At 36.2% G+C, this 21,841-nt stretch overlaps 1 protein-coding gene across 4 annotated transcripts in view; it reads left to right on the top strand.

The window, feature by feature from the left end:
- The window catches only part of ASB3 (ankyrin repeat and SOCS box containing 3), a 108,101-nt gene that overhangs the window by 64,656 nt on the left and 21,604 nt on the right, over positions 1–21,841 (top strand). For all 4 annotated transcript variants that reach the window (XM_041754488.1, XM_041754489.1, XM_041754487.1 and 1 more), the window contains exons 4-7: positions 5,162–5,274; positions 5,868–6,003; positions 9,675–9,852; positions 12,228–12,425. In XM_041754488.1, coding sequence (XP_041610422.1) covers positions 5,162–5,274; positions 5,868–6,003; positions 9,675–9,852; positions 12,228–12,425 — 625 coding nt within the window. The remainder of the gene's footprint in view (positions 1–5,161; positions 5,275–5,867; positions 6,004–9,674; positions 9,853–12,227; positions 12,426–21,841) is intronic.

Below are 21,841 nucleotides of genomic sequence, written 5' to 3'. Positions count from 1 at the left end.
TTGGGTTGACTGCTATAACCCTCGCGCTTGATGCACTCCCAGGTACTGTGGAATGTCTGGATTAAGTAATTTAATTGCACAGTCTTGAAGGATATGATGAAATGGTAGATTTTAAGTTCAGAGAGGAGCTCTGAAAAAAACAAAACAAAAACTGCTATTATAGCTGTGAGGTTGATTTCAGTGGCTTGTTGTTTATAGCCCCTCTTATAATCATGGGAATTCTTCTATGGAGCTGTCAGGTATGTTTATATAGTCATCTTTAACTTACATATAATGTGAAATCGTAAGAAGCGTAATGACTTCTTTCAGAGAGCTGTGGTTTGCTGATTTTCTGGGATCTGTAAGTCAATGTGGCTTTTCTTTTTGCTTTTAAAATCAAATTTTGGAAAATTTGAGCCATTATGTCTTGAAATATATATATTTTTCTGTTTCCATTCTTATTCTCTTCTCCTTTGGGACTTTCAGTTACATGTATATTGGACTATTTGATGTTGACCCACAGGCTCCTCCTGATGCATAGTTGATTTTCCTGAAGTCCTTTTCTCGGTTTTTTTCATTTTTTTCCCCCCAAGTTTTATTTTAAATAATCTCTACATCCAATGCAAGGCTCAAACTCCTGACTCTCAGGTCAAGAGTTGCATGCTCTTCTGACTGAGCCAGCCAGGCGCCACTCTCTCAGTTCTTTAGATTGGGGGATTTATATTGAGGTCTTCAAATTCATTGACTCTTCTCCTATCTCCAATCTTTTTTTAGGCCCATCCCTTTCTTTTTTTCAGCTCTAGAATATCCTTTTTAAAAGACTTTATTTCTCTGCTGTGATTCTCTTTGTACACTTATCTATATACCATCTATATTAAAAGTAAAGTCTTTGAACGTATTTCCCTAAAATTTTTTTTTAAATTTTTATTTATTTATGATAGTCACACAGAGAGAGAGAGAAAGAGGCAGAGACACAGGCAGAGGGAGAAGCAGGCTCCATGCACCGGAAGCCTGACGTGGGTTTCGATCCAGGGTCTCCCGGATCGCGCCCTGGGCCAAAGGCAGGCGCCAAACTGCTGCGCCACCCAGGGATCCCTCCCTAAAATTTTTAAAGCATATTTATACTAGTTGTTTTAGTTCATCTGTTAAATCGAACATCTGAGCCGTCTTGGGGTCAGTTTCTGGTGACTGCTTTCTTTCTTTTTTTTTTTTTTATAATTTTTAAAAATTTTTTTAAAATTTATTTATGATAGTCATACACACAGAGAGAGGCAGAGATATAGGCAGAGGGAGAAGCAGGCTCCATGCACTGGGAGCCCGACGTGGGATTCGATCCCGGGTCTCCAGGATCACGCCCTGGGCCAAAGGCAGGCGCCAAACCCCTGCGCCACCCAGGGATCCCTGGTGACTGCTTTCTGACTTGTATATGGGACATAGTGCATAGTATGTTAGAGAGACTAGAATTCTTTCATAAGAGAATTGTTGGTATATATTTTTCTTTTTTAAATTTTTTAAAAAAGATTTTATTTATTTATTCATGAGAGACAGAGAGAGAGGCAGAGGGAGAAGCAGGCTCTGTGCAGGGAGCCTGACGTGGAACTCAATCCCGGGTCTCCAGGATCCCACCCCGGGCTGAAGGCAGCACTTAACCGCTGAGCCACCCGGGCTGCCTTTTTTCTTTTTTTCTAATAAATCATTTAATAACATATAATCTTCAGTTTGTTTAGGTTTGCTTTTATGCTTTGTTAGACTGTATCTGTGGAAAGCTTAAGGTATTTTCCCAAGTGTGTCTAATTAGGCAGGACTCTCACCTACCAACCTCTGCCTTTTTCCTCATTTTGTCAGGGCTTATTTTAGGCTTAGAGCAGATCTAGAGTAGGCCTTACTCTCTGATGTGGTTTTTACTCCCAAGGCATTGAGGTATATAGTTTCACCACTGGCAGGACTCTTAGGATTTCCATTGCCCTCTGTAGCATTTGACCTCTAGTTATCTCTGTTCTATCTTCAGTCCTTTAGTAGTTCTCCAGTAAGCTTTGTCTTGCCTTAGGCATGTGCAGCCCAGCCCACACCAAAGATTCTTAGAGATCTCCTACACCAGGACCGCTCTGCACTTATCTTTTCTCTGGGTCCTCACACCAGATGTCAACTGCTTGAACTCTAATCTTTGCCTCCTTATCTCAGTGGACTGCTGTCCCTCTGCTTGAACGGTTTCCTTTCTTGGAGTACCTTTTCTTCAGCCCTACCCTTGCCTTGCTTGGACTTCAACTCACTGTTCCGTAATTAAGAAGTGTTGCCAGGCAGAGAGCTGAAGTGGTCAGGGGGCTTACCTCATGTATTTCCCTTTTCTTAGGAATCACAACGTTCCACCTACTATTTAATGCCAGAAAAAGTTGCCTTATATATTTGTTCACTTGTATGGTAAGATAGTTGACGGTGGGAAGGCTAGTTTAGTTCCAGTTATGTTGTCCTATCCAGAAGTCTAATTCTGAAGCCTTTTTAGTTTCAGGGGATGTGTTCTTAAAAAGAGCAAATCTCACTTCCTTTAGGATGTTTTTTTCCCTATTCATCCAGGCAACTGTTATTTATTGCCTGTCTTCTGTCTGTATTTGGCACTAAGCATACAAGCAGAATGAGACACAGTGTCTTTTTTTTATAAGATTTTATTTATTTATTCGTGAGAGAGACAGAGAGAAGCAGAGACATAGAGGGAGAAGCAGGCTCCCTGTGGGGAGCTTGATGTGGGACTCCATCCCAGGACCCCGGGATCACACCCTGAACTAAAGGCAGGCGCTCAACCCACTGAGCCACCCAGGTGTCCCGAGACACAGTTTCTTTCTTCATGGAACATACTTTCTTAGTGGATTAGGAAGCCAGCAAATGGGAAGTTCAAGTCAGATCTTTTTTTGTTTTTTAATAAACTTCTATTGTATAACATACATTGATATTGCACGGCACCCTACCTCCTTATTTTGGTAACTTGTTAAATAAGGAGAAATAAGTTAATCCACCTTTCCCAAAAGAGAGGCTTTGGTAGTAGATGTAAGCTCTAAGTGTACTTTTCTGAACCACTGTTTCTTAATAATTAATTGTTAAATTTGCCTTATATTGAAATAATTAGTGAGCTATAATAATGCTATTTATTTGCTCATGTATTGGTTTTACTCTTTTACCATTGGGTAATGTTTTCACCAGAGATGCAGATGTCATATATCTTTATGTATTTATGATGTTGAAAACAATTTTTCTGTTTCTCTACTATAGTGTATTTAACAATCAAAACAAATATTTTTGACTTTCATTTTTGTAAGGTCAGCCTAACTCATGAAAAACAAACATCTTTATCCTGCATCATATATCACTGCCAACAACCTGATAATCTTCAACTCAGGGTCTGGCCAGAGAATGATTTTTGCCGGCAATCTCTGATAATGATGTATGAATTGGATATGAAACAGATTTTCTTCCTTTTCTCTTATGACCTCCACCCAAAATTAGATTGACTTTAGATTGATTATAGACAAATAGCTTGAAAAACTGTGGTTCTTTTCTTGGTAAAATGCTCTGAATGTTAACTTAGAAATAAGATATGTTAAACATCTATTACAGTGGTACTGTTGCAACCATGGTGGTTTCTGAACCATCACATTTCTGAAACCTCCTCTGATAGGAGAACTCTGGACTACAGAACTTACGGGGAAACTTTGCTATAAATTCAGTATACAAAACTAATAGAATATCAGTGACGTGTTATTTATCTTCAGTAATAATGAATATGCTTACCATTTCTTGTTTTCTACTTTTAAATGTTTTATCTTCCCTGTTCTATGTGTGCTAGCGTTTTTCATGTGTGGCCTTCATTTAAAAGTCTAGTGCCTTTCTAATTTTTGACTGAAAGTTGTTGATTTCATTTACTTCTTACCTGTAACTTTAATAGAAGGAATAAATATATGCTTGAAATGAAATAAAAAAATCATACTTGCTTTTCAAACCACCTTTCTCATTACCAAGCACATGAAGTCAGACCTTCTTATACACTTTCTGATAGCTCTTCCCCAAACTTGTAATTCAAAGAAGTCTTAAGAAGTCTTAACAGTAGTCTCATACCTACATCATTCACCTTGTACCTTATTTGCTAAAGGTATATTTGTGTGTGTACTTATTTTATCAAGTACTATATACCTCTGTTTTTGGCATTCCATTTTTTTTTCCTCCATTAACTCCTCCAGAATCATTGCCACCCTCAGTGCACAGTTTTGTGGTAAATAACATTTTGGGAAGTTTGGTCTCACTTGTGTGGTGTATCACCTTAGTGATATCACTCCTATGTTTTTTTCTCACAAGGTAGGATTTATAAATTGTTATATGTATCTGATACTAGGTGACACTTATCTTGGGCTCATGTTAAATTCAGTACATAAGATAAAGTAGAATAATTTGGTGAAATTGGTAAAAGGGTAAACCATTTTTAGATACCTTTGGGCATGCAAATTGTTCTTCAAAGGATCTACTTTAGCATCATCTTGGGAGCCATTAGTTTCAGTTACTGTGGTTAAGTGACATGTAGTTCTTTAATAATACTCTTTAGGTTATGTGGAGTCCCCTTTTCAGATAAGCACAGTTTTACTGTATTTTCATTGATTGATGTAAAAAGTCCTTTTAAACAATCATTATTGTTTATGATGGTAAAAAATATCTATGATGCAGAACTTGCAGTGTTGCTTTTTCGGTTTGCTAGTGACTATTGTTATTTGTGGTCAAATGGTAATAATAGCAAATCTTTCAATCCTATTGAGACTGTTCTTCAGTCTGGTGCTGTTTCTTCTGACCTGTTCACCCCTATCCCTCTCCCAATTGCATTTTTAACAAAATAGAAACAACGTCTTCATTAGCATAGAAAATAAAGGTTTGCCTCTTGCTTCCGTTTCCTCTGTATCTTTTAAATAGGATTGAAAATAATTTTGTTTGTTCACAGAAAGGATGGTATATGTTAATAGGTTTGGGCTAAGACAATTGTGATAAATGTTTTGGTATTGCATAGGGAGTATGTGTTTTGATTTCTTGATAGAAATGATCACAGCATTGTGAGTTCCACGGTGAATAAGTGATGAGAACATCACCATAGTGTCCAGTTTACAAACATGCCTTTGTACTGACAATAATTGTTTTGACTGCTGTATTGCAGCTGTTGAAAATGGACAGATAGATGTGTTAAGGCTGTTGCTTCGACATGGAGCAAATGTTAATGGATCCCATTCTATGTGTGGATGGAATGCTTTGCACCAGGCTACTTTTCAGGTAACCTCTGAATTTATTATTTCATTTCCATGTAAATTATGTGTTTTACCCTTTTAAAATGACAGTTCTATACAGTTTTTGCTTCCTACTTGCCTGTGATTTATGATGGTTAGTGCAGTACAGAAAAGGCAGTCTAAATGCTAATGATCATTCTGAATAAGCCAACTGCTCTAGTAGTTCCAGCAGCTTTGGGCTTCAGGGATTATCTGAGTTTTTCATATGTTGATAGCATAGTTAAGAGACCAACAGAATATTTGGGATATAAGTTGATAAGGAGCAATGGCACATTTTATTTATAACAGTGTGTTTAGAAATTGTGGTAACTCTTTAGTGCTTGGGATAGCAAACTAGTTTTACAGGCTTTAAACGAATTATAATTTTTAGAGATCAGTGTTTGATCTGTTTATGTTTAATGGGCCAACTAAAGGTGTAGAATAATCTGATTGTTTAATGCTTCCTTCCCATTGAACAATATACTTAAAAAAATTTTTCCTTTAGTGAGGATGAAAAAAACCCAAAACATAGCAATAAGAAAAGAGATACCTTCTATTTTCTTTGTTTTCTCCCATTTAAAATATGAATCTGTGCTTTAGGAAAATGCTGAGATCATAAAATTGCTTCTTAAGAAAGGAGCAAACAAGGAATGCCAAGATGACTTTGGAATCACACCTTTATTTGTTGCTGCTCAGTATGGCAAGCTAGAAAGCTTGAGCATACTTATTTCATCGGGTAAGATTAATCCATTAGCCTTTGCACTGTTAAGATCTTGAGTTTTAACTGTGTGTCTTCCTAGGAAGTATAATTCTTGACCAGATATAAATCAGGTTGTGAAATTTATGGTTTTTATGTTAGTGGTAAATAAGAGTACATACATGTTGATTTATAAGCCTGGTTACTAAGCGTCTATTACTAACATAATGTGATGCACAGCTACTAATTTATCTGAGGAGGAACATAATGATCTATCACCAAAGCAGGTTTATTGGCAAGTTGAATGATGGGTCTTTTCTCACTTATGGGGACCTAAGCAGTTCCAACTTTCTAGGGCATAAGACTATATAATCTTAATTAATTAGGTAGCTATTTTGTTTGTTTGTTTTTTAAAGATTTTATTTATTTATTCATTAGAAACACAGAGAGAGAGAGAGGCAGAGACATAGGCAGAGGGAGAAGCAGGCTCCATGCAGGGAGCCCGATGTGGGACTCGATCCTGGGACTCTAGGATTACGCCCTGGGCCAAAGGCAGGTACCAAACTGCTGAGCCACCCAGGGATCCCCTAGGTAGCTATTTTGTATTTTAAACCTTCGAGTTATATGTTTTGATGAATTGTATGATTATTTGAATGGTTTTGTTTGAAAGCTTGTTTACACTTTATGATGTTAATAGCAACATAAAGTTGCTAAGGGTTTCTTTTTTTTTTTAAATTTTTTTTTTTTTTTTTAATTTTTTATTTATCTATGATAGTCACAGAGAGAGAGAGAGAGAGGCAGAGACACAGGCGGAGGGAGAAGCAGGCTCCATGCACCGGGAGCCCGACGTGGGATTCGATCCCGGGTCTCCAGGATCGCGCCCTGGGCCAAAGGCAGGCGCCAAACCGCTGCGCCACCCAGGGATCCCTAAGGGTTTCTTTGTGACAAACATTACACATTGGAGAAGATGATGTTGAGGTGGCATTCTTATGCTGTATGACATTTCTGTGACCAGGAATGTTTGTTATGTAAGGGCTTTTAAATTCCTCCAAACACTGTGTATTCACTCACAGTAAATAACCTGATGAAGCATGGATAGTTAAGAGTAGATGGGAAATACACTAGATTTGCCAGTAGGACAAAAAATTTTTAAAAAATACCTACCCTTTTTATATATTACTGTCATACTTAGATTTTTCATAAATTACCTCCAAGGGTGCCTGGGTGGCTCAGTTGGTTAAGTGTATGACTCTTGATCTTAGCTCAGGTCTTGATTTCAGGCTCATGTGAGTTCAAGCCCCATCCCATGTTGGGTGCATGGAGCCTACTTAAAAAAAAAAAAAGTTACTTCCAAATATATAAAACAAAGTTTATTTAGACAGCAAAGTACATAGTTTCTTATTTCTGCTTTTTCCTTACAAACTTCAAATGCTCAAGTTGAAGTTTGGAGCAAAGAAAAAAAAATTTTTTAAGATATTTATTTGAGGGAGAGGGAGAGAGAGAGAGAGAGAGAGAGAGCATGAAAAGGGGGAGGGAGGGAGAGGGAAAGGGAGAAGCAAACTCCCCACTGAGCAGGGAGCCTGATGTGGGGCTCAATACCAGGACTCTGAGATCAGGGGCACCTGGGTGGCTCAGTGGTTGAGCGTTTGCCTTTGGCTTGGGTCATGATCCCGGTCCTGGGATTGAGTCCTGCATGTGCTTAACCAGACTGAGCGACCTAGGTGCCCTGGAGCGAAGAAATATTAAGTGCCAAATTAAGGTATCTGTTACAAATATTGAGTCTGTAAATCTTAGCATTGAGAGGAATCTTCAAAATCACTTATTTAAACATGTATGTTTTTATTTTATTTTATTTTTTAAAGATTTTATTTATTCATTCATGAGAGACACACACAGAGAGAGAGGCAGAGAGAGAAGCAGGCTCCGTGTAGGGAGCACGATGTGGGACTTGATCCCGGGACTCCAGGATCACGCCCTATGCCAAAGGCAGGTGCTCAACCGCTGAGCCATTCAGGTGTCTCAACATGTATGTTTTTAGATTGAGAATCATAGGCCCTGAGTGTTTAAGTGCCTTGCCAAAGATCTAGAAAATATTTACTGGCAGAATTAGGGCTTAGAAACAGGTTTTCTTCTCATGTGACTTGTCTTCCTGAGGCTGTCCTAATTCATTTTATGGCTTTCAGTCCTTTAAGTTCTAAGTATTAGTGTGTAACTAATATTTAGAATAAAAGGTTAAACAGCACCTTAATGACTGTTTCTTCATGCCTAGCATGTCTCCCAGAATACTCCATTTTATTTTGTTCTTTAATGCTAGGCACCTGTTTTGTTTTGCTTTGTTCCTTTCTTCCCCCCTCTGAATAGTTATGAACAGCAAATTGAAAAAGGTATGTAGGTATGTTTATAATGCAGCTTTATGTTCCTAACTTGTTAAAATTATTTTCTTTTCAGTGGATTATCTGTCATTTTTCTAACTTTTCTTCCTGTAATTTTAGAGATCCTGGTTCCTTGTTCTTTTTGATAGTTTGAAAGTTTCAATCAAAATGAAATATTGCTTAAAAAGGAAAGTTAAGTAGATTTCTTTCTTGACTTAGTCTTTTCTCAGTAATTAGTGTTCCCTTTCTGAGGCTGATGGTAGGTGAAGCATCCACCTTGTATAAGTCAGGAACATTCTACTTGTCTGAATGTGTTGAGTGTCCATTTGGAATTCCTGCAAGTTCCATAAAATCCCTTAATTCACTATTTGTGTTTTGCATAGTTTTTACCTATCTCAAGGCTGTGGTTTATTCCAGGTGCATTTATGGAACATCCTTTCAAAAAGATAGTTTTTTCCCTTGTTTTGAAGAGGACTTTTCCACTGAGACATATTAGAGAAATTTAAAAATTCTCAGTCATGTAATGACACCATACTTAGCATATTTAACACACTTTGTCAATGAGAAAAATTCAGGGAAATTAAAAAAAAATTTGAGGGAAATTAGCTATTTTTAAAACCTTCAGAAAAAGTGGTCACTTTCAGCTTTTTTACATCTTAATGCACTGGCATTTAAATAATTGATTAATTTTTGTTTTTTAAAAATCATCTCGGAAACCCATTTAACTAGGCATTTTCCCTATAGGAAAGGGATTCATTCATTATAAGGTTCTATCATGCTATGGTCATGAAGAAAAGAGATATAATGAAGAATATAGTCAACATTAGTTTTAAGGCATAGCCACAAGGTATATCATACCTAGGGGAATTTTTTTTCATAGATCTCAGCCTGAATTGATTAATGGCATTTATAATGTCTTATAATTTAGATTTCTCTTCTCTTTTTCTGTAATAATCAAACATGTTATCCATATTTGATGGTTTGCTTTTTTCCCTTTTCAATGATTACTTATTGGGCCCACAGAGTACTTGCTGGAGCACAGATTGGAATGAAATGAATCCTTCATTGAATAAGATTTTTTTTTTAACTTAAAAATGAATTCTAAAATACTAATCACTTGTTTCCTTGTTAACATAAAAGCACATTTTTTTTTTTAAGCACAATTTAAATGATTACCAGCAAACGTGGAAAATCAGTGTTTATACAACAGTATCCACTCGGGTTGGAAAAACTATTGTACTATAAAACCCTTTTAAGACAGCTGTTTTGAAATTTATGTTAATCACTTTTCCCCCCCATAAATTAGGATTATCTGTTAAATGTTATATTTTGTATTAGGTGCAAATGTTAATTGTCAAGCATTGGACAAAGCTACTCCCTTGTTCATTGCTGCTCAAGAGGGCCACATAGAATGTGTCAAGCTTTTGGTGTCCAGTGGTGCAGATCCTGATCTTTACTGTAATGAGGACAATTGGCAGTTACCTATTCATGCAGCTGCACAAATGGGCCATACAAAGTAAGTATTAAAAGAGAAAATAAAAATGGTATCATAATCAAAAGGTAATAAGGAATAAATCTTCTGGGCCAGGCCCTTTGTTTCTAGGCAAAATCCTTGGTATTCCCCTCTCTGCCAACCTACTGTATGAGTAGCCCTACCCCCATGTATCCCCTGTGCAGCCTCAGCTCCTCTTAGTCTTGTGTGAGCAGAGTGGCTACAGACGGAATTTTGGGGCATCCTCAGGGTGTTAAGTCTTTCCTTTGCTCAAGCTGTGGCCATGCTCTTCTCTGCTCTGGTATTATTCCAGGTGTCTTTAGTTCTTGATCCATTGACCATATTCAACTTCTTTATGATACCTCCCTGACCCCAGAAAGCTTTTGAATTTGTGACCCCTTTTGGGTCGAGTCTCTTTTGTTTGGGTTTTACAGTTCTCCCCATCTTGATCCTTTTACTGGACTTCTCTTTATCTGATCTCAAGTCCAGCTTGATACTTTTCCCTGCTTCTATTACTCTTTTTCCTTAGCCAAAATTTTTTTTTGAAATTTTTTCTGTTTTCTGGAGAGAGAAAGACTAAAAGAAAGTTGGAACTCCATGAAATTGGGGGTTCCAGGAATCTTAGAAGCTAATGACCTGGTTATACCTGTGAGAATATGGTAGCCCATCTTAACATAAATAGACAATGAATAGCTTTAAAAATATATGTTTAAAGTATTTAGAGTCATAATTCTAAACTAATAGTTTTATAGTTTAATTGAAAAATAGTAGAGAAATTGTCATTACTTATGATTGCAACCAAATTCTGTAATTTGGTTAGTTTGCCACTAGGTGGCACAGTATTTTACTGTTTCCTCAAAGATACTTGTAAGTATTTTTGCACCTTGTATAATTTTTCCAACTCATTTTTAAAAGTTAAACCCATTTATTAAGGGACATAAAACAGATTCTTTATTTTAACATAATACTTTAGGTTTTAAGATTTGGTATTTTTCTTAAAATTCTTGGTTGTTATTTAAACATAAGTGTTAGGTACAATTATATGATAAACTTTACATTGATACCAAAACCCTCTTGGGATTTGTCCTCAATTTTGGGAATTCTGTTTGTCATGACAGTTTCTTCCATAGACTACTTCTAGTGTAATGCCTTCTGTGAGTTTAAATTCTACTTAAATGTTATCATCTTAAGCCTACCTTACAAAAGGAAAGTAGCTTTGGAGTAAACCTGCCTTTCTTTTCCCAGAAAGAGGGGGATTTCATAGCTGACCTATCCTTACAGGTTTTTTTAATTTTATTTTTTTTAAGATTTATTTATTCATGATAGACACAGAGAGAGAGAGAGGCAGAGACACAGGCAGAGGGAGAAGCAGGCTCCATGCTGGGAGCCCGACGTGGGACTCGATCCCGGGACTCCAGGATCGTGCCCTGGGCCAAAGGCAGGTGCTAAACCGCTGAGCCACCCAGGGAACCCCAGTTTTATTTTTAAACTTTAGAAGAGTAGACTAGTCCTTTCTTTCCAGATGAGTCCTGGAAGCAAGTTTACAAATAATCTAGGAACTTAGGTTTTAATGATTTTCTTTTGGACTTCCTCTACTTAGCAACCAGTTTCTTTATAAATCTGCCTTAGTTTTTAAAGAGCTCATATTCTTTTCAGATAATAGAATATTTTAGCAGAAGTTCTTATTTCCTCATAAAAATACTATTCACTTTATGTTACTCACCATCTTTAAAAATTCTTATTAATGAGAAAAAGAAACCTTTAGTTTTATTTAACAAAAGTAAAAGTTGGGACGCCTGGGTGGCTCAGTGGTTGAGTGTCTGCCTTTGGCTCAGGGCGTGATTCCAGTCCTGAGATCGAGTCCCACATTGGGCTTCCTGCGAGGAGCCTGCTTCTCCCTCTGTCTGTGTCTCTGCCTCTCTGTGTCTCTCATGAATAAATAAAATCTTTAAGAAAAAAAAGCTCAACACTTAAAAAAAAAAAAAAGTAAAACTTTTTTCCTTTAAGAAGGAAAATTATTTTCTTGATATAAACTTATATCTGGTATAATGAAGTTTGAAATTACTGGATCCTAAAATATGTAACAGAAAATTTGATTTGGGGGGAGTAGGTGATGGTGGTGTCAAGGTAAATAGTGAAAAAATAAGGACAACCTGTTCCCTGTTTACTTATGGTAATATTATTTAATTCTGTTTTAGATATATGTAAGGACCTTTGGATAAAGAAAGCAACAGTAAGGGTAACATTTTGGAGTGTACAACTTGTAATAATTTAATGTAGATAGGAGACAGAAAGACTTTAAGTCAATCAGTGGGTGACTCTTAACATATGTGTTGTAGAAATGTTGCTTGTATTCATGTACATATACATTAAATACTCCTGAATTTGTGTGGTTACAGAATCCTGGACTTATTAATACCCCTTACCAATCGCGTTTGTGACATTGGGCCAGACAAAGTGAGTCCCGTTTATTCAGCAGTGTTTGGAGGGCATGAAGAATGCCTAGAAATGTTACTACAGCATGGCTACAGTCCAGATGCCCAGATGTGTCTCATTTTTGGATTCAGTTCTCCCATGTGTATGGCTTTCCAAAAGGAGTATGTATTTTTGCTGTATTTTTATTCTTTTTTGCTATATGGAGATGTATTTCCAAGTGATCTTCTTCTTTGATGAAACTTAATATCTCACATTGCTGAATTGTTGACTTAAAAACAATCCTCTAGGATGTACCTTATTCTGCCAAAGTACAGTAAAAGTGAAGTGATAATGTCAGGTTTTTTTCTCTTCTCTTTTTGGATATGGATTATATTTTTAACTGTAGCAACTTTAGAGAATACTTTCAGTGTATCAAAGTAAATGGAGGGTGGGGCGCCTGGCTGACTCAGTTAATGGAGTGCCTAGAAATGTTGCATCTCTTCATCTCTTGGGGTTGTGGGTTTAAGCCCCTTGTTAAGTGTAGAGACTACTTAAAAATAAAACATTAAAAAATAAATTTCTTTGATAATTCTTGGTTTTTAAGACAATTCAAGAATTAAAACATTCAGTCATATGATGGGGATCTAATATATAACATGATGACTATAGTTGATAACACTATTGTGTAAATGAAATTTGCTAAGAGAATAGAATTTAAACTCTCGCTAAAAAAAAAGGTAAATATGTGACGTGATGGATGTGTTAATTCGATGGGGAGGAATCCTTTCACAGTGTGTATATTTAGGGATTATTATGTTGTATGTTTTAAATATCTTAAAATTTTTTTTTGTAAATTATACTTTAGTATAGCTGGGAGATGGAAAAAGAATTAAAATGACTTTATCAAAGCATTGATTGTGTTTAAGTTATTTACCATTCGAAATTTGTAAGACTTGTTCTTAGCCTAAAAATGAAACTTTAGTTTTGTAAATATTATTGTACTTTTGATGTATTTAGTATGTGGCATTTCTTTATGTGAGTCAGGGTAATTAAAAAGTAAAATGTTTGTTTTGCTAATAATCTATGATCCTGTAAAGTAGAATAAATTAAGAATTACTGATGTTTTATTAGCTTCTGACCAGTACTTGTCTATAAGACTCCTAAGGCCTTAAAATGGATAGTAAGAATAAGGCTATGTCCATCTATTAATGGAATGGAATGGAATATGCAGATAGACACTCTTGTTTTTAGTGACACGGAAGAGGTTGTAAGCATACCCCAGATTTCTTTTTTTTTTTTTCCATACCCCAGATTTCATTGGCTCTCCTGAAATTATTATGGACAGCTCTCCACAATTTAATTGAAATATCTATCAAAATTTATTTACTAAGCTTTTCATTCTAGCATTTTTAAATATTTGCTATTTAAAATAGTAGTTCATTTCATTTTTTCTGAATGTAAGCTTCTAGATATATGTTGTAGTCTGAATATTTGGGGCTTTGCTGAATCTGAGTATCTGGGACCTACTCTATGCATCACTTTCATGATTTCATAGTAGTTTGTTGTGTAACCCTTCAAGTTTTATCTTTCTTAACACTTCTAGTTTTTCTTCAGTAGGGTGGCATTGATGACTTTAGTTGTTTTAGTTGTCTGTCTTTATATGTATCTATCTCCATTATATTTTATTATTAGGTCAGACTTTTACTTTTAAAAAATTATATTAGAACATAATGGTTTTAGATAGTTTGTATGTGTCTTTGTCCAATGTAATGATAGTCTTTTCTGGCCTTAATTTTACCTTTTGGAGGAATAGCAGCTAAGCTCATGCCTCATCAGGTACTGAGTGTAATTTGATTTTTTTTTTTAAGATTTTATTTACTTATTCATGAGAGACACAAAAGAGAGAGAGGCAGAGACATAGGCAGAGGGAGAAGCAGGCTTCTTGTGGGGAGCCCGATGCGGGACTCCATACCAGGACTCCGGGATCATGCTCTGAGCTGAAGGCAGATGCTCGACCACTGAGCCATCCAGGCATCCCAAATGTAGTTTGAATTAAACTATATGACTCAGTGGCCCTATTAATCCTGAAACACCTTAAAATTAAGGTTTTCTGGCCTGAAGAATCGGGTAAATTGAACCCTATGGGACAGAGAATGTGAAGGGAATTCTGGAGAAGAGAGCTGGAGAAGGGCACTGCCTGATACTCTATAAATCTGCATAAGTCCCAAGGTCACCCCAGGCTTTGAATGACAGTCCCAGATTATTGAAAATAAGATTTAAACTGTCACCCAAGTCTCAGAGTAACCCCTGAGTGGCACATTTCATGGGACCAGACTCAAAATAGCATAGCAAAGGCTTTGAAGACTGAATTGACATTGGAACCTCAGTCTGTAGAACGTGAAACAGAAATTGCAATCTAAACTGACTAGGTTATATACCTGCTAAAATAAACAAGCAAAAGTCAGTATTCTTCTAAGGATTATAACAGGACACAGGGCACAGAGCCTACACAATAATAACATCATAATATCTAGGATATAGTCTAAAATTACTTGACTTGTGAGGAACCAGTAAACTATACTCAGTTTTCAGAGGAAAAGAATTAACAGGTGTCAAACCTGAGATAATTTAGCTGTTGGAAATATCAAGTAATTGAAAGCAGCTATTATGATGTGCTATTTAAAGTAAACACACTTGAAATAAATGGAAAGGTAGAAATTCTCAACTGAGAAATAAAAACTGTAGAAGAGGAGGCACGTAGAGATTTTATAACTGGAAAATAGAGTATCTGAAATGAAAAGTTCTCTACCTGGGCTCTATAGCAGAATGGAACGGACAGAGGAAAGAGTCAATTTAACTTGAAGATAAACCAATAGAAATTATCCAAACAGAAGAACAGAAAGAAAAGATTGGGGGAAATAAAAAAGGACAGAGCCTTAGGGTCCTGAGGGACAATTTCAACAGGTTGACATTTATGTTATTAGAGTCCAGAAAAAGAGGGGAGGTTGTTGCAGGAAAATTATGTGAACTCATAATGGCAAAAGCTTCCCAACATTGGATAAAAGATAAATATTTATAGATTTAGCAAGTTCAGTAAACTGATACAGGATAAAGCCAAAAAAAAAAAAAAAAAGAGCATGCTCAAGAATAATCAAACTGCTGAAAACTGAGTAAAGAAGCAGCAGTATGCTGTACAGTGGTCCTTCGTCACAGACATGAGCTAACAAGCTTTGTTTTTGCTACTCTTGGAAGTTTTGCACTGTGAAGTGACCCTATAGACAACAATTGAAATATGGTTTGGTGGCTTTAAAAGGGCTTATCAGCTATTTTTTTAAAAAAATTATTTATTTATTCATGAGAGACACAGAGAGAGAGAGAGAGAGAGAGAGAGAGAGAGAGAGAGGCAGAGACACAGGCAGAGGAAGAAGCAGGCTCCATGCAGGGAGCCCGACGTGGGACTTGATCCTGGGTCTCCAGGATCACACCCTGGGCTGAAGGCGGCGCTAAACCGCTGAGCCACCCAGGATTTCCTTCCCATGTAGGAGCTTTTAATTGGACCAAATGTGTTCTTAATTTATAAGGTGGATTTTTTTCAGTGAGAAAAGTCATTGGAAGATACTATTTACTAACCTATAGGAAAAAAGCTTAAAACATCAAAATACTCATTTTATGAGGGTACGTAGTCTTTCTATTTGACTTTTCACTTGTTTGCCTGGGACTCATGGCAATAGACTTAATTTTGAGACATCTTAGTCATTATTACTTACTTTGTGGGGAATTTAATTGAAGGGGAAACCTTTCCCAAGGGACTAAATCTAAGAGATGGTAGTATCATAATCACATATGCTCACATTTAATATGTGCATGTAAAGGAGTTGACTTTAGTACATTGTACAATTTTTGGCCCATAGTAAAAAAATATCAAGGTTAATTTTCTCCCTGCCATCTTCCTTTTCTCTAGAAAACAATATCAATTATAATTTAATCTCTAGGTACGCCTGGGTGGCTCAGTGGTTGAGCGTCTGTCTGCCTTTAGCTCAGGGCGTGGTCCTGGAGTCCCAGGATCGAGACCCACATCAGGCTCCGTGCATGAAGCCTGCTTTTCCCTCTGCCTGTGTCTCTGCCTCTCTCTCTCTCTGTCTCTCATGGATAGATAAATAAAATCTTTAAAAAAAATAAAAATAAATTAATATAGAGATTAAAAAGTTTTAAAAAGATTTTATTTATTCATGAGAGACACAGAGAGAGAGGGAGAGGCAGAGATATAGGCAGAGGGAGAAGCAGGCTCCAATGTAGGGAGCCCGATATGGGTCTTGATTCCCCGGACTCAAGGATTACGCCCTGGACCAAAGGCAGGTGCTAAACCGCTTAGCCGCCCAGGGATCCCCTCTATACTAATTTATATTAGCTAATTAATGTCTGCTATTAGTTTACATGTCAGTCACTGTACATGCAGTGTGAGAATCATTGGATTATTTTGGAACTCCATATAAAACTTCGCTTATCAAACAAGAAAGGTGTCATTCTCCCAGTAGGCTTTGTTTTAGTATATCAAGAGGGTAACTTAGCTGACTGTCTGGGGGAAAAAAAACAATATTGAAAAATTTGTTAATTTTTTGTTATTTCTTTCAGTAGGTATGTATCTTAAAATTTGAATCCTATGGGGCACCTGGCTGGCTCAGTTGGAAGAGCATGCTACTCTTCATCTTGGGATTGTGAGCTTAAGCCCCACGTTGGGTATAGAGATTACTTAAAAATAATAAAATCTTAAAAAGAAAAAAAGATTTGGGTTCTCTACAGTCACACACAAAAATTAATTAGAATTGCCATTTAAAAAGAAAGGATAAGAGACGCCTGGGTGGTTCAGTGGTTTAGCGTCTGCCTTCAGCCCAGGATGTGATCCTGGGGTCCTGGGATCGAGTCCCAATCGGGCTCCCTGCATGGAGCCTGCTTCTCCCTCTGCCTATGTTTCTGCCCCACCCCCCCCGTGACTCTCATGAATAAATAAATAAAATCTTTAAAAAAAATAAAAAGAAAAGATAATTGAATATAATTTTCATTTAAAAATAACTATTAAGTGTTTTTCTATAATGAAACAATATATGAATTTTCTTTATTCCATTTACCAACTATTAATAAGAATTTGAGTTAATTTGGAAGACTATTTTCTGAAATTATTATTAGATATTCAAATTTTCAGAGATTAGGTAAGAGATAATGAGGTTAGTGGTGTAAGTTTTGAAATTTTATTTTTATAGCAGCCATATGTTCTTATAATAATGTTAGTTTGGTTTTTGCATTTGTGTGTTTTTTGGTATTTCTCTGAGATCTAGAAATTTAGTATTTGTGGCCCTTCTTGTACTGTTGCCCTATTGTGTTTCAGTGAAGTTTGATCTGCTTTTACACATAGTACGATGAATACAGAAAGGTGATGAAAATAATAAATATAAATAATGGCTCTGGGTTTTAAGTTTTCCCTTCTTGCTGTTTTCTGCTTCGTTCAGCCAAGTTAACTTTTTAGCTCAGGATTTTGAAACATTTTTGTTCTGTATCCCTTTGAGAGTATAAGCTTCCATTTGAGGCAATGATCTTTAGCTCTTCTCACCACTGCAAGGCATGATGGAAAGGTATTTCCTCCACCACTGTACAAAAAACAATCTTGTCCTTTGGGGCTAAAAAGTTAACAGTTGTAGTGACATGAAAGCCGTTCTTTGAAAAGCATAGTTAAGTAATTCAGCTCAAATGAGAAAATACAAGAAAAAGACTCTAACTGGAGTGGGTGAAGGAGGAAGTACAGTACAATTTGAACAAATGTCAGTGCCTTTTATATATAACTGTAGAACATGATCGTGGCATAACTGACTTGATTTTGTCTAATTGATAGTGATCATTGTTATCATATTAGTTTTCTAGAAATTGTGCCTACTCTCATGATCATATCACACCTGACAACCTAATGTCTTCATTTTGTTTTCAACTGTTGGCTGGGAGCCATTCAGTAAAACTGACTATATGACCTTTTGATAATTCAGCTAATAAGTTGGTTAGATGTTTTGTTGGCTAATTGGACATAAAATGCTCAAGATGTTTGCCTGCTTCTGTTTGTTTAAAAGCAGTCTTGTTAACATGTTGAATTTCCTTTTATTGTGCTTCTGTTATCAGGATACTGTTTCTGTACACATTTTGAATTTCAAAGAGCAGAATGATGAAAAAGGTACAACCCTAAAATAAGGGCTAGACACTTTTTTAGTTTTTAAACTTCTCTTAGTATCTGTTCATTTTCACTGTTTTATAACAGTGTCACAATTAGCTCTTGATACTTACGTTAAGTAAGATGAACTATTTAATTCCTAGGCTCTTTGAGAGTTTCCTAGTTCTTCATTGGGGCTTGAGTGAAGTAATAAGGGAATCACATACTTATGTCCATGCAACTTATAATTTAATCAAGGATTACCTAAGCCCTAGTGTCTTTTGTTGCTCAATAATATATGCTAATCAAGCTCATGTAGAATACCGAAGTTGTTTGTGTTTCTTTCTGGAGCTTACACATATATTTGAGACTTTCTTAATAGCTTTCTCAAAAGCTCAGGCCATGCTGACAAAGTTTATGATCATTCATTTCATTTTGTGTTTATTATTTGCCATATAAATGATAGTTTTGTTAGAAAAGGGTCTATAAAAGTAGTAGTAGGGAGTTACATAAGCCTTTTAGGAGTGGGCTCTTGTTCAAACCAAGGCTGATAACTGGTTTTCCAATGTGTATTTTGTAGAATAGTAATTCTGTAGGTTGTTAATAGATATTACATAGGACATAAGGGGTTCTATAGTTAATTAAGTCCAGGAAACACAGGGTTGAGCAGTGTTCACTAAATTTTTTTCCTGAAAGGCTTCTAAGAATTTTTCTTATGGGGTTGTCTGTGAATTCCTAAAGAAGAGAATGAATCTACATAAGTTTGAAAAGTTTGAAAATAGGATGAACTTAGGTTTACTATAAATATACTTTTGTTCTTGTGTTTATAGACTTTTGGGGGCATTTTAAACTCTATTATGCTTTTTTCAGATTAACAATTGGACCTGTTAAAAAAATTCAACTGAGTAAATTTGAAGATCTTAATTGGCTTTATTAAATGATTCATGAATCTGGCAGCATCCTATCTAGCAAATAGAGGGGATCATCACTGAACTAGACTAAAAAGGTTTTTAAAGGCAGAAAGCATAAAAAAAGGAGACAGGAACTTATTATCAAGGAATGCATTATTTAGGCAAGGTTGCCTTTCTAAGGGAATGAAGATCCATCAGTAAGTTTTCTAGTATTGACCAGAAAATTCCACGTTTTCAAGTTAAAGGTCACATTCTTAGGACGTTGAAACACAGTTAGGTTAGGTTTTAAGTCTTGGTTTACTGACTTGGGACTTTAACCCAGGCGATGCCATGCCTGTGATTTTCTTTTTAACAGATCCATTTCTTTAATTTTAAAGATATTTCTTCTGGGGACCACTGGATGGCTCAATCAGGAGAGATATTTCTTCTGGAAAAAAAAAAAGATTCTTCTGAGATGTGTCTGGAGGTTGAAGACATTTAGGCATTTAATTAAAAAATTTAACTAGCATATTTTATTTATTATTATTTTTTTCTAGCATACTTTTAAAAAATAAATTCATCATATAGATCTCTCTTTTCTGACCTTACTGTATGCCATATAGGGTTTCTCAAATATTTTCATTATGGAGCCTTTGTCATATGGATCACTTTAGGGTCTAGTGTTCCATGGAACATACTTTGGGAAACATAAATCTGGCCTTAAAGTATCCCTCAATTTCATTTGACTATTTCATGAAGCTTTCAGTTTTCATAATAGTTAGAGGAGAGCTGTCTCATATATTTGCCATCATATTCACTGTAGATTTTGGTTTGATGTTACACCCTTACCACCAGTTACCATCTCCATGACTAAGCTTCAATTTTTGTGTCTAGAATGGAGATAATGATAGATCTTACTTCTTAGGGTTGTTACGAGGATGAAGGCAAATCTTCCATGTAACACATTTAACATAGTGCCTGGTACAGAATAAATACTAACTTTGTTATTAAAAGGAATTGTATGTGCATATGTTTCTCCTACGTTTTAGAGATGAATGACTTATCTTTTGGCCTTGTTCTTAAAATTAGAGATGAATGGCTTATCTTTTGGCCTTGTTCTTAAAATTTTCTTAGCAGGAGCCACATGCCTGGGTGCTATATTGAAATTTTAATAAGAAAGCCACTAATTGTTTTGTAGTTTTTTCTGAACAGAAAATGGCTGGAGAACCCATCTGTAGCATTTAATCTAATGGCTTGCATTTAGGGCTTTCATTTACCTTTGTATTCTATAGCAAAATGTGTTTCAAGAGCTAAATCATGAAGAGCTAAAGTATCTGTGGTTCGGCTATTGATGGTTTCAGAGCGCTAGATGGAAGAATTCAGCCAGTCCCTGAATTGCACATGTAAACACTCATGCCTTGAAAATCGCCAGGCTTCTTGAGAATTATATATCACATTTGTAGTGAAGCAGTTTCTCATAGTTTACCTGCATATTTATTGGAACTTGTTCAGCAGTCCATGTATAGCTTGTCTGTTCTATAGTAGAAGCAGCAAGGAATAACTGCAGGCAAAATAATGAGAGCCTAGTCAAATGAGGTCAAAGTGGTTGAAATAAATTGGTGATAACTGTTCAGAACCATCCGTCAGAAGTATATCTTTCAGCATTTCTTGTAGTACAAGACTGCTGGCAACAGATTTCTCAGCTTTCCTATATCTGAAAAGAACCAGAGGAAAAAATACATACAGGGCTGTTTTCAAGAATAATAATATGAATGATAGACCTCTCATTAGGAAAAATGGTGAGATGGTAGACAGGCAAAAAGGCTATTAATTTTTATAAAGAAATTTTAGAGGGGGCTCCTGGGTAGTAGAATTGGTGTAGACTCGCGCTGAGTGCAGAGTGCGACGCCATGGTACCACTCAGGGCTCCATCTCAGGACCCTGAGATCACAGCCTGAGCTAAAACCAAGAGTTGAATGTCCAACTGACTCTGCCACCCAGGCACCCCTCAATATTTTTTTTCCTCCTTATTATGTAAATAGCTAAAAGTAAGGCAAATACTGTTTAAAATTTTAACTAAAGAAAAGCACAGAGATCTCTGGGTGGCTCAGCAGTTTAGCGCGAGCTTCGGCCCAGGGCGTGATCCTGAGGTCCTAGGATCGAGTCCCACATCAGGCTTCCTGCATGGAGCCTGCTTCTCCCTCTTCCTGTCTCTCTCTCTCTCTCTCTCTCTCTCTCTGTGTCTCTCATGAATAAATAAATAAAATCTTTAAAAAAAGAAAAGCAAAGCACAAATTGGAGATTGAATGACATAGGTTTTAAAAAATATACATCAGTTAGTAACAGTGTACTTATGTATTTGGTTTTTTTAACTGCCTTTAAAACTTTGATTTCAGATTGTATACATAAGTCTCAGAAGTCGTTGGTTTCATATGACAGTAGCTTAAGCATTTTATATTTGTTTTAACTGTAATTTTTATGCCTTTTTTACTCAGATTCCATAATACTGTGATTGAGA

Source organism: Vulpes lagopus, chromosome 5 (genome assembly GCF_018345385.1).
Source record: "Vulpes lagopus strain Blue_001 chromosome 5, ASM1834538v1, whole genome shotgun sequence".
Taxonomy (NCBI): domain Eukaryota; kingdom Metazoa; phylum Chordata; class Mammalia; order Carnivora; family Canidae; genus Vulpes; species Vulpes lagopus.
The sequence above is the reverse complement of the archived record's forward strand: the minus strand, read 5'-3'. Positions and strand labels throughout refer to the sequence as shown.